The following is a 16,251-nucleotide window of genomic DNA, read 5'->3' as shown; positions in this document are numbered from 1 at the left end:
AATACCAACCAATAGATCACTTCCACACACATCCTTCCTTTTAATGCTGCCATTTTGAGTAAACAAAACTAGAAAGCATGAAGCTTTCAACACATCCTCATTACTATTAACAGAAGCATTTATGTGAACAGCGCATCACAGACGTTGAAGAGAATTAGTGGAAGTGCCAGATATAGTGTACACTGCTGATTTATTGATTTTCCTAATAATTACTTCATAGTTTGTTTTTTCAAAACAGAATTGTAAGTTGTGTGTCTAATACCATAGTATAATTTACAGAAAGACTTCAGGGCGGTCTGGATCTTTACCTTTCATTGGTACCACAGTTGACAGATAAAGGAAAGTTTGCAGTATTGACTAGTTGGCAATCACAGGGTTGGATTTCATTGGTTGTAATTGATGTTTGATGTTCTGGAACGCTGGGAACAGAGGCCAGAAATGAGCCATCATCACCTTTAAAAAAAAGTTATTTTATTAGCATACATGCTGCAGTTTATGAATATTATAAAATGCTTAAAATATTCCATGATTTATTTATATATTTAACATTTTGTTCTTAAAATATTCAAAATATAGTCCAAATAAAACTTTTTCCTCCTCTTCGCCTTTCAATTCAGAATGGGACCTCTCTCCCAAAGAAGAAAAATATCCAGTCAAGATTTACAAGCAAACCTATAAGCAAGAAGTCAAAGTATGGACGTCACAGTTATTCTAATTAAGTTTTATTGGTGGCGAGTCCAGCACTCTGAAGGATGCAGTAATACCACCATGTCAACTAGCAATATTGTGGCTCCAATGACACAAAAGTCTAACTCAGGAGTCTGGTCTCAATCCGATTCCTCAGCCCTCTCGAGCTAAACCTACCAGGAAGCCGTCTCGCACCAGTTTGAATTTGTACAGGTACAGCAGAGCTCTAATTCAGTGCAAAGCCACGTTTTAAAACATTGCAATTTTAAAAAAATATTTCAAGTTGATCTGTTGTGGCATTGCACACAGGTAGTTTCGACCAATTTGAATTTTTTTGATAAAGTAGGGCTGTGGATGGAGGATAATGGAACTGATGTGGGGGAAAGTGTAGAGATGGGGAGGAGACAAGGGGAGCAGGGGAGGGAAGGGGTAGAGGAAAGATGGGAGAAGCAGAGGGGAGGGCAGGGGAAGGACGTGATGTGGAAGGGGAAATCAGATCAGTGGTGGTAGGGTGATTTGAGTCATGGAACAACCAGCCATTGAAGGAGGATAAATACAGCCAATGGAGATGGAGGCCTACTGTGGGAAATGGAGTAGCCTGTGAGAGGCAGCTGCAGCCAGTGAGGATGGGCAGGATGAGATTGCTAGCCAGTGGGTGAGTTAGAATGGGAGGGTAGGGGACCAAAACCTTGCTCTTTGGGGTGGGTGTTGTGCTAAAATTTGCTCAGCTTAGTGGCGAGTGGTAGAGGGTCGAAAACTTGCTCAGGAGGAGGAGGAGGAGAGGGTTGAGCGCAGAAATCTGGCTAAGTGGGTAGGGGTTAAAGGTAGAAAAGTTGCTTATTTGTGTGTAATGGGACACAATCGTTAAGTGGGAGGGGGAGGGTTAGCCTTAAAAGCTTGACTGGTGGAAGGGTGGGATTGAGGCCCAGAATCATACGCACTGCTACTGGGGGGGGGGGGGGGGGGGGAAGTGAAAGAGTTGCGTGCTGTAATCTTGCTTTATGTGAGTAATCACTGGTGAATTCAGTTTGGGGGTGGGGTCAAGGGTCAAGATTTAATGAACATGTGGCTAGGGTGGAGATGTTGTTCAGTGGCGGAGGAGGCAGCCAAGTCCCAAATAAGTGGTGGTGGTGTTTTTGAGCCTTAAATCCTTCTCAATAGTGGGGGAGCAGGTTGAATGCCATGTTTTATACGAACAAATACCATATCCATGCTAGAACTCCTTTTAAATCAATATTTTATATTATTTTTACCCCCTTGCAGCTAGAGAGTTACTACTTTAAATTCAGGCTCAATTTAATATTCAAACTCACATCATTAAATGAGTTCGCAATTTCTCAGGCAGGCCACCAGATGGGGCACAACATAGCAACAGAGTGAACAAGTGAACTGTCCAAAAGTTACTGGTGGAATAAACATGCGAGTCACATACAGGTCATCAGCCTCTTTGTAAACAACTCTGAATTTTGTTATTCAGAAGAAAAATTATCAACTAGCCTACTTCTGTGTATTTAGTATTATGGGGGGGTGAGGTGGGGGGGAACTGAGAAGTAAATGGTTATATGATGTACACATGAACCCAGACGCCTAAAACCAATTATTTACCATCAACAAAATTTGAAGGTATGTCCGCTAGTTAGCAACTATCTTCTAACAGTTGTTATCATGCCAACAGAAGCATTGATAAATTTATAACCAAATAGTTTGTTGGCCACATTGGCAAATTCGTCAACAGATGTGCTCATGGTCTTGTCTAAGTGGCAAGCAAAATAATTTCTACCATTGCATTAAATGACAAAATCAAAACATGAAAAATAACACACCAATCAATTCATAGCTTTGTGTGAATATCCCTGAATAAGTAGCATTTGAATGTTGTACCATTACTGGGGTGAAAGAAAAATTGAACAATGGCCTAAAAGTGGAATAAAATACAGAGCTAGAGTTTAACTGTTTGAGGCTGGTAATAACACAGGAGATTTAAACTGTTAACAGAATATTAAGTCAGAATACTGAAGAGTCACAATAATAATAATGCCTATGCCAAGCATTCATCATCTTATAATTAGTTATATAAAAAGGTTGTGTCCACGACACAGATTTGAAAGAGAGTGGGGCACCATTGGCACATAGAAGAAACACAGAAAAATAGGAGCAGGAGTCGGCCATTCGAGCCTGCTCCGCCATTCAATATGATCATGGCTGATCCTCTATCTCAATACCATATTCCCGTTCTCTCCCCATACCCCTTGATGCATTTTGTGTCTAGAAATCTATCTATCTCCTTCTTAAATATATTCAGTGATTTGGCCTCCACAGCCTTCTGTGGTAGAGAATTCCACAGGTTCACCACCTTCTGAGTGAAGAGATTTCTCGTCATCTCAGTCCGAAATGCCCTACCCCGTATCCTGAGACTGTGACCCCTCATTCTAGACCCCCCAGCCAGGGGAAAACATCCTCCCTGCATCCAGTCTGTCTAGCCCTGTCAGAATTTTCTACGTTTCAATGAAATCCCCGCTCATTCTTCTAAACTCTAGTGAATACAGGCCTAGTCGACCCAATCTCTCCTCATATGACAGTCCTGCCATCCCAGGAATCAGTCTGGTGAACCTTCGCTGCACTCCCTCTATGGCAAATATATCCTTTTTTAGGTAAGGAGACCAAAACTGCACACAGTACTCCAGGTGTGGTCTCACCAAGGCCCTGTATAACTGTAGTAAGACATCCTTGCTCATGTACTCAAATCCTCTTGCAATGAAGGCCAACATACCATTTGCCTTCCTAACTGCTTGCTGCACCTGAATGTTTGCTTTCAGTGACTGGTGTACAAGTCCCTTTGTACCATTTCCCAATCTATCACCGTTTAAATAATACTCTGCCTTTCTGTTTTTCCTACCGAAGTGGATAACTTCACATTTATCCACGTAATACTGCATCTGCCATGTATTTGCCCACTCACTCACATCAGTTAATAAGTTACACCTGTGGTCCACAGTCATAAATGTCTGCAGGAAAGAGCAACTTAAGGGCTGGGTTTTACTGTTAATACCATACTCTACTGCTGTCCAGCATGTGCTTTGTTTACATGACCTTAATTGATCAAATTGGAATAATTGCATCTGTCCAACAGTGAAGTCTTGTTTATAGACTATTCCTTTAAAAGTCTTCTTTATGGCCCATTTTCAGATTTAGATTTACTGCACACAACAAAAATATGTTTCAGATCGCCACACTTACATTTCAATCAGGCTGTAAAAGTTCTGAAAGATCATCAGAATGTTATTTTAAAGTAAGCCAGGAAAGTAGGGCCAGAAAAAAATTAATTTAAAGGAGCGAGAAGCAAATTTAAAATAAATATTAGGTCAAACTTCTTTATTTAAAGACAAAGAAATATTTCAAATAGTCTCTTGGGCAGGGTACCAGAGATAAACATTACAGATATTCAAAATGCAATTAGATCCCAAGATGGGAGAGTGAGGGTATTACAGGAATGAATCTTGATGGGCTGAATGGGCTTTTAATCATTCATAACTTTTTTAATGTTATGATCTTATAAACGACTCCTGAGAAACTGGAAGACCATTACAGGAATAGTATTATTAGTGCGCAAAATGGACTGATGCACTACACTGACTGCTAGATTTGGGCGAGTGGGTGGCTGCGTGCCTCTTGGGCTGGTGCTCAAATCCAATCCACACTGATGGAACAAAAGTCTTCGCTCTTCCCCCATCTGTATGGGCCCCAAGTGAAATCAGATTAATTGGTGTCAATTTAGTTTCTTCACCTTACGAATGCCTTCTCTATCATCCCTCCAGCACATACAGAAAACTCTTTTTTATCTGGCACCGACGGGACCGGCGTGGTGCCGGTTGATCAAAAAGTCCGGATTACAGAGAGGTATACTTACTAAGGTACGAGAGCCCCGTACACGGCCACAGGTGCAGGAGTCCCGGTTACACGGCCACAGATCCAGGAGTCCCTGTTGCACGGCAACAGGTGCAGGAACCCCCGTTACACGGCCACAGATCCAGGAACCCCGGTTACACGGCCACAGATCCAGGAACCCCGGTTACACGGCCACAGATCCAGGAACCCCGGTTACACGGCCACTAATATAAAGTAAAACTTACCTGAACATACTCCTGAATTTTGCCGGTGCCGGTTAAGAGAGAGTTTCCTGTACTATAATTGCTCTGCTCATTTCTCAGTTGTAGAGGAAGAAAGAGTCCTGAGAAGAAATTCTCAGAGAGCTGTACTTCCATCTAGCATTACAAAATTACAATGTTATTGGCGAAGTAAATACAGCACCACAGGCACAACAAAACTGTAAATAATTAGTCATTAATATGTCTGTGATAAATAACATTGATAAGTGTGGAATATTGAGTAATTCATCAAGTGGATTGATTACTTCAGTCCATTTGGAGTAATTATTCTCACTTCAATTCTCTATACAGTATTTATAGTTGTACAATACTTGTGACTTCCTGTAAAAATGAATTGAAATTCTTGTTATGCAAATACCACTAAAGTTTCTTGGTAACACTGACTGCTTGTATATCTCACTCACTACAGAGCAAATCCTTTATTTTAAAGCTTACGACAAATCCTACCTTCTGAAGTCATCCTGCACACGTCATTTTCAAGTTTCTGTTTGACAGATGTTGAAGAGCAGTATGATGTAAACTGACATACAGAGGGAGTTTGGTAATCTTCAATTTTATTTATTTGTGGATGACTTTCCTCATATAGTTGGCCTCTTGTAGTCAGCTCTAGCTGTTGAGAAGGAAGGACGCAGTCTGCAAATGTTACTCTGTGCTGGTGGCTGCATGGAATTTTACTGAGAATACTGTTAACTGGCAATGGGGGAAAAGCTCGAGTCTCCAAACTCTTTTGAATGGCTGTTTGAATAACTCGGTTTTGGTAGTTTCTGTAGGCTTCCTCCAGGTTCTCGGACTCCTTTTCCAGCTCCCTTATTCGAGCCTTGGCTCCTGCCACAAAATCCTGGTCTGAATCTGGTGAAGAACATGGTGTCCCAGTGTACTTGCAGTAGTTTGCCCCTATACCAGAGCCTGCATAAAAGAGGCGATCTTCAGGTGCTACCCGACTCCGAAGTAAACCAGCATCTACATAAATATCAGGAGGTACGATTCTGTCAGCAGTGAGGTCAATGGCTGACCGATCAACCAGAGAGGGTTTGGGATTGCGGTACACTTCATTCTCTAAAGCTGTAAGTGCAGAAAACACACGGTGGGAAGCAGGATGCACAATAAGGACAAAGAGAAGCTAAAGTACAACCACAAAGCTCCTGAATTATTAGGTAACTCTGTATGATGATGTGAACAAGTAGGTAACACTTCAATAAGCATTTTAAAAATACATTTACACTAAAATATTACACATGATACAATAATATTAATGCTTTACAACCCTTTGCAAACATAGAATTATACAGAAATTACAGCACAGAAAAGGGCTGTTTGGCCCAACCAGTCTGTGTTGGTGTTTATCCTCCACATGAGCAACAGTCTAAATCCATTTGAAGTACCACTTTTAAGGTCTTGTGAACTTGAACCCCCAAAATATCTCTACTCCTCCACCTCTTTCAGTCTTCCCCTAAGCATAATTGTTACTTGCCTTTTTTTTTAAAAAAAACAACCAAAATGTGCCACCTCACATTTATTGACACTGAATTGTATCTGCCTTTCTTTTGCCCATTCCTCCATCTTATCAATATTCCCATGCAGCTTCCTTTGGTCCTCGGAATTAGTTACTATGGCCTAGAAATTCGGTGGAGCCCCAAACGGGGCGCCAAGCTCGCCTGGGCGCCGGAATTACTGCTGCGAACGGAGCAGTTGCGCCCGCCGGAAATTCAGTTTGAGCGTCCCAAGAGGGACGCGGGGCGCTGCTCGAGGCGCCCCGCGTCCCTCTTGGGGCGCTGAAACGGAATATCGCAGCGCAACGTGCCGCAGCGCCACACGCTGCGGCACGGCGCGCTGCGGTACTGCAGGCCTTCCTCCCCTTCTTAAGGGGGAGGGGCCTGCACCAGCGCGATAACCGATCGCGAGTGCCGGCAAAAGAGCCCGGCACCGAGGAGAAGTGCTGGGCTCTCGGGACACAGCCGGCACTGCCCGGGGGGGGGGGGGGGGGGGGCGGTGGGATCAGGAGGCCGGGGGCGGAGGTGCTGGCAGGCAGCCACCGAAAAAATGGCCGCCCCGCACCGCCACCTTAATTTGCGCCACTACCGCCACAGGTAGGCCCCGTGAACCGGGCGCGATTTGCGATCGGCGTTAGAGGCGGGCGCGACCAAATATCGCGATCGGGGTGGTAGCGGGGCACTTCGCATACCGATGACGTCATCGGTGGCGGCGCAGCACTACAGGCTAACGCCGCCATTAGCGCCCCGCTAAATATCGCGGGAGGCGCGGCCAGTGGCGCTAAAGCCACTGAGTGCCCTCTTTAGGTGCTAACTGGTGGCGCAGCCCACCGAATTTCTAGGCCTATGCCTTCTATTTTAGTATTGTTTGCAAATTTGGGCATCATTTCCTCTAGCTCTATATCCAAATAACCAGAGTGAACAGAAGCAGGCCTAGAATAGAAAGAACCCTGTGGGGCACAGCTACTCACTTACAAACACTTTGAGAAACTGCCCTTTGCTGTTGCTCTCAGTTTCCTCCCTTTTAACCAGTTTCTAATCCAATTTGCTTCCCTTCCCCTTAGTCCACTTCAATAGTCTCCTGTGTGGTACATTGTCAAATGCTTTCTGAAAGTCCATGTATAACATCCCCCATATCTGTCACTGACAAATTCACGCTGCTTTTTACATAAATATTACAGAATGGTAATTTAGAATCATAGAATGGATTGCATCCACGCATTTTAAAAGAATCTAGGGAAGAGATAGCAGAGGCATTACTACACATATTTAATAATTCATTAGAAAAAGGTGCAGTGCCAGAGGACTGGCGGGTAGCTAACATAACACCTATATTTAAGAAGGGGGATAGAACATGTCCAGGGAGGTATAGACCAGTCAGCTTAACATCGGTGGTAGGAAAAATAATGGAATCCCTACTAAAGGAGAGAATAGAAGAACATCTAGAAACAAAGTATAATAATGAATAATCAGCATGGATTTCAAAAGGGAAAGTCATGATTGACCAACCTTATTGAATTTTTTGAAGAGGTAACAGAGAGAGTAGACAAGGGTAATGCAGTAGATGTAATTTATCTAGATTTTCAAAAGGCCTTCAATAAGGTACCACATAACAGACGAATGAATAAGGTCAGGGAATGCAGAGTCAGGGGACAAGTAGCAGAATGGATTGCTGGCTGGCTTCAAGACAGAAAGCAGAGAGTGGGAGTAAAGGGTAGCTATTCACAGTGGCAGAAGGTGGGTAGTGGTGTTCCACAAGGATCAGTGCTGGGACCACTGCGGTTCACAATTTACATTAACGATTTAGATTTGGAATCAAAAACACAATTTCTAAATTTGCAGATGATAGCAAATTAGGGGGGGGAATAGTCAATGCTGAGGAGGACTGCAACAAATTACATGAGGACATTAATAAACTTGCAGAATGGGCAAATAATTGGCAAATGAAGTTCAACACAGATAAATGTGAGGTATTACATTTTGTTAGGAAGAATAGGGAGGTCACTTATCACTTGGAGGGTGCGAGTCTAGGTGGGGTAGAGGAACAAAGGGATCTTGGAGTACAAATACACAAATCACTAAAAGTTGCGACACTTATTGCAAGGCCATAAAAAAATGCAAACCAAGCACTAGGGTTTATTTCTAGAGGGATAGAATTGAAAAGTTGGGAAGTTATGCTAAACCTGTATCGAACCTTGGTTAGACCACACTTGGAGTACTGTGTGCAGTTCTGGTTGCCATATTATAAAAAGGATATAGAGGCATTGGAGAGGGCGCAGAGAAGATCTACAAGGATGATACCAGAAATGCGAGGGTATACATACCAGGAAAGGATGAACAGGCTGGGTCTCTTTTCTCTTGAAAAAAGGCTGAGGGGTGACCTATTAGAGGTCTATAAAATTATGAACGGTTTTGATAGAGTGGATAGAGAGAGAATGTTTCCACTTGTAGGGAAGAGCATAACTAGAGGCCTTCAATATAAGATAGTCACCAAGAAATGCAATAGGGAATTCAGAAGAAACTTCTTTACCCAAAGAGCGGTGAGAATGTGGAACTCGCTACCACAGGGAGTGGTTGAAGCGAGTAGTATAGATGCATTTAAGGGGAGGCTGGACAAACATATGAGGGAGAAGAGAATAGAGGGTTATGCTGATAGATTTAGATGAGGAAAGATGGGAGGAGGCTCGAGTGGAGCATAAACACCGGCATGGACTGGTTGGGCTGAATGGCCTGTTTCTGTGCTGTATATTCTATGTAATCTTATGTAATGGTTACAGCACGGAAGACGGCCATTCGGCCCGTCGGCCCGTCGAGCCCGTGCTGGTTCTCTTCAAGAGCACTTCAGCTAGTCCCACTCCTCCGCCCTTTCCCCGTAGCCCTGCAAATCTTTTTCCTTCAGGGACTTATCCAACTCCCTTTTGAAAGCCATGACCGAGTCTGCCTCCACCACCCTTTCAGGCATTGCATTCCAGATCCTAACCATTCGCTGAGTAAAAAAGTTTTTCCTCATGTTGCCTTTGGTTCTTCTGCCAATCACCTTAAATCTGTGTCCTCTGGTTCTCGACCCTTCTGCCAATGGGAACAATTTCTCTCTATCTACTCTGTCCAGACTCCTCATGATTTTGAACACCTCTATCAAATCTCTTCTCAATCTTCTCTGCTCTAAGGAAAACAACCCCAGCTTCTCCAGTCTATCAACGTAACTGAAGCCCCTCATTCCTGGAATCATTCTCGTAAATCTTTTATGCACCCTCTCTAAAGCTTTCACATCTTTCCTAAAGTGTGGTGCCCAAAATTGGACACAGTACTCCAGTTGAGGCCAAACCAGTGTTTTATACAGGTTCATCATAATTTGCACACTTTTGTACTCTATACCTCTATTCATGAAGCCCAGGGTTCCTTAAGCTGTTTTAACTGCTTTCATAACCTGCCCTGCCACCTTCAAAGATTTGTGCACATATACCCCCAGGTCACTCTGATCACGCACCCCCTTTAGGATTGTACCCTTTAGTTTATATTTCCTCTCTTCATTCTTTCTACCAAAATGTATCACTTCGCACTTTTCTGCGTTAAATTTCATCTGCCACGTGTCCGCCCATTCCGCCAGCCTGTCTATGTCCTCTTGAAGTCTCCCACTATCCACTATACTTTGAAGTTTGGTGTCATCTGCAAATTTTGAAATTGTGCCCTGTACACCTACATCCAAGTCATTTATATCAAGAAAAGCAGTGGTCCTAGAACCGACCCCTGGGGAACACCACTGTATACCTTTCTCTAGTCTGAAAAACAACCGTTCACTACTACTCTCTGTTTCCTGTCACTTAGCCAATTTCGTATCCATGCTGCCACGGTCCCTTTTATTCCATGGGCTTCAACTTTGCTGGCAAGCCTATTATGTGGCACTTTGTCGAACGCCTTTTGGAAATCCATGTACACCACGTCAACCGCATTGCCCTCATCAACCCTCTCTGTAACCTCATCAAAAAACTCGATCAAAATGGTTAAACGCGATTTGCCTTCAACAAATCCGTGCTGGCTTTCCTTAATTAATCCGCACTTGTCCAAGTGACTGTTAATTTTGTCCCTGATTATTGTTTCTAAAAGCTTCCCACTACCGAGGTTAAACTGACTGGCCTGTAGTTGCTGGGTTTATCATTACACCCTTTTTTGAACGAGGGTGTAACATTTGCATTTCTCCAGTCCTCTGGCACCAGCCCTGTTTCTAAGGAGGATTGGAAGATTATGACCAGTACCTCCATAATTTCTTCCTTCACTTGTTACATCATCTGACATACTGGGCCGGATTTTGCTGTACTAATAATGGCGAGGCTGTCAGCGCTCACCTTCATTATAGAGTAAAAACTGACAGCAACTTCTGCCGTCCGCACATGCGCAGTTGCAGTTATCCTAGATTGGGTATTGTGCAATGAGAAGGGGTTAATTAATAATCTTGTTGCGTGGGGTCCTTTAGGGAAGAGTGACCATAACATGATAGAATTCTTCATTGAGATGGAAAGTGAAGAAGTCCAATCCGAAACTAGGGTCCTAAATCTAAACAAAGGAAACTACAATGGTATGAGGAGTGAGTTGGCTATGATAGATTGGGGAGCTTCATTAAAAGGCACGACGGTGGATAGGCAATGGCTAACATTTAAGGAACAAATGTATGAATTGCAATAGTTATACATTCCTTTCTGGTGCAAAAACACAAAAGGAAAAGCGGCCCAACCATGGCTAACAAAAGAAATTAAGGATAGTATTAGATCCAAAGAGGAGTCATATAAAGTTGCCAGAAAAAGTAGCAAGCCTGAGGATTGGGAGCAGTTTAGAGTTCAGCAAAAAAGGACCAAGAGATGGATTAAGAGGGGGAAAAAGAGAGTATGAAAGTAAACTTGCAAGGAACATAAAAGTGGACTGTAAAAGCTTCTACAAGTATGTAAAAAGAAAAAGATTAGTGAAGACAAATGTAGGTCCCTTACAGTCAGAAACGGGAGAATTTATAATGGGGAACAAGGAAATGGCCGAGCAATTAAACAAATACTTTGGTTCTGTCTTCATGGTTCTGTCTTCACTGAAGAGGACACAAATAACTTCCCAGAAATGCGAGGGAACAAAGGGTCTAGTGAGAAGGAGGAATTAAAGGAAATTAGTATTAGTAAAAAAAAAGTGCTGGAGAAATTAACGGGACTGAAAGCTGATAAATCCCCAGGGCCTGATAATCTGCATCCCAGAGTACTAAAAGAGGTAGCCATGGAAATAGTGGATGCATTGGTTGTCATCTTCCAAAATTCTATAGATTATGGAACAGTTCCTGCAGATTGGAGGGTGGCAAATGTAACCCCACTATTTAAAAAAGGAGGGAGAGAGAAAACCACGAACAACAGACCGGTTAGCCTAACATCAGTAGTAGGGAAAATACTAGAGTCTATTATAAAGGATGTGATAACAGGACACTTAGAAAATATCAACAGGATTAGACAAAAGTCAACATGGATTTATGAAAGGGAAATCGTGTTTGACAAACCTACTGGAGTTTTTTGAGGATGTAGCTGGTAGAATAAATAAGGGAGAACCAGTGGATGTGGCGTATTTTGATTTTCAGAAGGCCTTTGATAAAGTCCCACATAAGAAGTTAGTGTGCAAAATTAAAGCACATGGGATTGGAGGTAATATACTGGCATGGATTGAAAATTGGGTAACAGACAGGAAACAAAGAGTAGGAATAAATGGGTCTTTTTCGGGGTGGCAGGCGGTGACTAGTGGGGTACCGCAGGGATCAGTGCTTGGGCCCCAGGTATTCACAATATATATCAATGATTTGGATGAGGGAACCAAATGTAATTATTTCCAAATTTGCCGACGACACAAAACTAGGTGGGATTGTGAATTGTGATGAGGATGCAAAGAGGCTTCAAGGCAATTTAGACAAGTTGAGTGAGTGGGCAAATACATGGCAGATGCAGTATAACGTGGATAAATGTGAAATTATCCACTTTGGTAGGAAAAACAGAAAGGTAGAGTATTATTTAAATGGTGATAGATTGGGAAATGCTGATGTACAAAGGGACCTGGGTGTCCTTGTACACCAGTCACTGAAAGCAAACATGCAGGTGCAGCAAGCAGTTAGGAAGGCAAATGGTATGTTGGCCTTCATTGCAAGAGGATTTGAGTACAGGAGCAAGGATGTCTTACTACAGTTGTACAGGGCCATGGTGAGACCACACCTGGAGTACTGTGTGCAGTTTTGGTCTCCTTACCGAAGAAAGGATATACTTGCCATAGAAGGAGTGCAGCGAAGGTTCACCAGACTGATTCCTGGGATGGCAGGACTGTCGTATGAGAAGAGACTGGGTTGACTAGGCCTGTATGCACTAGAGTTTAGAAGCATGAGAGGGGATCTCATTGAAATGTATAAAATTCTGACAGGGCTAGACAGACTGGATGTAGGGGGGGGGATGTTTCCCCTGGCTGGGGGTCTAGAACGAGGGGTCACAGTCTCAGGATATGGGGTAGGGCATTTAGGACTGAGATGAGGAGAAACTTCTTCACTTGGAGGGGGGTGAACCTGTGGAATTCTCTACCACAGAAGGCTGTGGAGGCCAAGTCACTGAATATATTTAAGAAGGAGATAGATAGATTTCTAGCCACAAAAGGCATCAAGGGGTATGGGGAGAGAGCAGGAATATGGTATTGAGATAGCGGATCAGCCATGATCATATTGAATGGCGGAGCAGGCTCGAAGGGCCGAATGGCCTACTCCTGCTCCTATTTTTCTGTTTCTATGTTCTATGTTCCTATGAAATCTGGAAGTTGCTGTTAGTGATACCCAGTTCCTCCACAGGGTGCGCTGCTGCAGTCTTTGCCGATAGAATCTACATGGAGATCACTGTAATGGTGAGAACTTAGGCTAGTTACCCACTATTAACGCACTAAAAATGGTGTAATAAGTGATAATTCCTGCTGAACAACCGTTCTTGCCCTGAAAAATTAATTTTACAAGTGTTCCCTCAGAAGAAAATGAATGTTGCAGATTCTAAAAAAAAAAAAAAAAAAATTTTTTTGTTTTTGTTTTTCCTCATTTATGTATCTTCCTTAATCCCATGTGTATCTCCCACGTTTATTTTGCTTCCTGTACAATGATTTAATTAAATGTAATTTATATTTCTTGGGTTTTACTTCCTGCTTTGCAGTTTGCATGGCTCAGTGAGGATTCTTCAATCTAACTGGTTGAAGAGCCTCCCTGCTGCTTGAATTGCTCCATGATGCTACCGATCCCCTGGAGATTACGCTGCACTGGATCAGACACCGGAAAACTAGAAATTTCCACTGACAAGCCTGCAATCGGTCTCTGGGCAACTGTACATGAGGTGAACAGCGAAAGCCATTCCTTCGCCCTCACAGCGAAATCCGGGCCAATACCCTACAGATCCATATGTAAACGGACGGATTCCTGTTACAAACTTGTTCACATCCAGAGTAAAATGTAAAGTCGCCAGAAATTGATTAAATAGTGCAGAATTCTATATACATAAAGATTCAAGAATTCTTCAGTTTGGGCCTATCCATTCTAAATAGGAGCTTGTTGGGATAAAATTTGGTTTAGGGGATATAAAGGGGTCCTCAATATTCGACCGGTATAAAACTGTCCGAAAGGTACCATTTAGTCTTGTTAGCTGAAAAACGAAACGCAAAGCACCATGGGATGCTTGACTATATTCACCCTTTTTTTAAAAAACGAACGGATAGATTTAGGTGACCAAGGACATTCCAAAGCTCCGCTCGTAAATTACTCTGAGTACATGTTTGGAGGAGGCCTCCTGAAAGAGATAAGGGTACAAAGGCACACTGATGAGGCCTTTACAGACAGGTCTTGGAGAATAGTCAGCTGGCTGCAGAGTTTGACTGGGGCTTTGTTCACTGAGGCCATGTCTTGCTGAAGATGCCTGCCTCCCTATTTTGATAACAAGAATAAGAGATAAGTTCATGAATGCGAAGTTAGAATGAAGCCTCTGCAGCCCATCAGCTTCTCACTGATGTACTCGATTTCGAAGGACAGGCTTAGTAGTTGATTGATTAACCATGTAAACCAATGAAGTATCAATATTCCCATATATACACCCCATTAGTAATAAGTGGGTGTTGTCTAATAAACTGTATAAACTAAGCTGTATTGTCACTTTTCCTCTGAGAACGGTGTCTCTGGCTAAGGGTAGCTAAGACGGTTCTCCCATGTGCACTCGTAATAAAACTATTGATCTGAATAACACCCGAGTCTGTTAGCTTTGTTTTACCTTCTAGATTTTCCTCGCTTACAGAGCTAGACAAAACAACAAAAAGGCTGTTGACTAATTTGAAATGTAGGACTCGGTTGTCTTGTATCCTTGCATAACAAATCTTTATACAGAAAGTAATTACATTAAAAACCAAGATAATAATCTCATAAATTATGTTATTTTATTCGAAAGCTTCAATTTTGAAATGCATGAATACTGCCCTACATTACATCCTGTTTGTCCCTTACCAATAGAAAAGGCTCCAGTAATTGATCTCTCCAGAACATTAGAAGTGTTTAAGCAGCTATCACTAGCTTTACTAAAATCAGGAAAGCCAGTGACAAGTTGTACAATGCCAATGTACAAAGTAGAATTTGTGAAGTAGATGATTTCAAGTGCTGTTGCAAGCAACATACCCAACTGTGTCTGTCGCAGCTGAAGTTTCAAGTCATCAACTTGCCCATTCAGTCTTCTGGTTTGATCCTCATATTCCATGAGTTGGCTTCTCACCTGTGCACAGCGCTCCACCTGTAGCAGGAAAGATTGAACAAAAATGTGATTGCAAAAGCTTGCTAGATCACAACTTACAACAAACTCTCTCTTTCATATTTCCTGTGTTCTTACTATCCCCTTTTCTTCACCTTCATACTATTAAAAATCAATTACAGTACTTAAATTAAAAACTGGGATAACTGAATTATCTACCCAATAACATAGAACGACCTTGAATACTTGACTTTGCCCAAAGCCAAAATTAAATGCAGTATCACTTATAGATGTAGAATACAAATATCTGTTGTTTATTTGCTGCGGGTTGTGATGTATACCAGCAATATCCTTCATCTTCTTAGACAATGTAGATGAAACATTATGACCAACACTTCAAGATGTTTTAAGGATGTTAGACTATATAGAAATACTCAAGCTTTATGGCCTTTGAGATCAACAGGCTCAAGATCCTTTGCTCAACATCCAATACTCTGAAATGGGTTTGCGACTTTGGACTAAAACGCAGTGAGAACATATTTTATAGATATAATTTAAAGAACTGGCAGTAGTGTCACAGTAAAAGCTGTCCCATGGAGGAGTAGGATGAGGGTCCTCCCCAGCTGATTTTGCACACGTTGTAATCCTGACCTTGACTATGGCTAAACAGTACTCACTGCCAGTACATCACGTAGATCATAGCACCCCAATTTACATATTAAAAGGGCCATCACCTGAAACAGGCAGGTGTTTCAGTCGCCTCACAGTAGGCCCCTTTAAACATTGTGGCGACCAGAGATCGGAGAACAGCAAGTCTACCAACCCCATTTTGAGGCCATTACTGCCTCTCTAAAGCTGATTTAGCCAAGTTAAAATTGGCCTCAGGCTGTCCAGTCAGAACAGTGCTAGACTTGAAACAAAGCTATACCATGCTGTTATCATAACATCCCTCGCTTTATACCCGCACAACTTAGGTCATCTACAAGAAATATTGTAAAGAGCAAGAGAAATTACAAGTCAACAGCGTTCAAGATATGTCAAGAAATCATAGCTCCGATGGGCAGGATATGACTGATAGGTGACTAACAAAAGAAAATGCTATATATTACCAGGTAAAGGAAGGTTAACACAGACACAAGGGACACCATA

The 16,251-nt window shown here is 42.4% G+C and overlaps 1 protein-coding gene across 5 annotated transcripts in view; it reads right to left on the bottom strand.

Annotated features, from left to right (window-relative positions):
• ofd1 (OFD1 centriole and centriolar satellite protein) overlaps positions 1-16,251 on the bottom strand; it is an 81,657-nt gene that overhangs the window by 23,427 nt on the left and 41,979 nt on the right. For 3 of the 5 annotated variants that reach the window (XM_086006279.1, XM_086006275.1, XM_086006276.1), the window contains 3 exons: positions 15,033-15,144; positions 5,301-5,915; positions 309-453 (listed from right to left, as the gene is read on the bottom strand). In XM_086006279.1, coding sequence (XP_085862405.1) covers positions 309-453; positions 5,301-5,915; positions 15,033-15,144 — 872 coding nt within the window. The remainder of the gene's footprint in view (positions 1-308; positions 454-5,300; positions 5,916-15,032; positions 15,145-16,251) is intronic. The other 2 variants (XM_086006277.1, XM_086006278.1) reach the window with 2 other exon arrangements.

Source organism: Somniosus microcephalus, chromosome 14 (assembly GCF_052327205.1).
Source record: "Somniosus microcephalus isolate GS21.2 chromosome 14, FLI_Smic_1.0, whole genome shotgun sequence".
NCBI lineage: Eukaryota > Metazoa > Chordata > Chondrichthyes > Squaliformes > Somniosidae > Somniosus > Somniosus microcephalus.
Note: the sequence above shows the minus strand (reverse complement) of the source record. Positions and strands in the feature narration are given on the sequence as shown.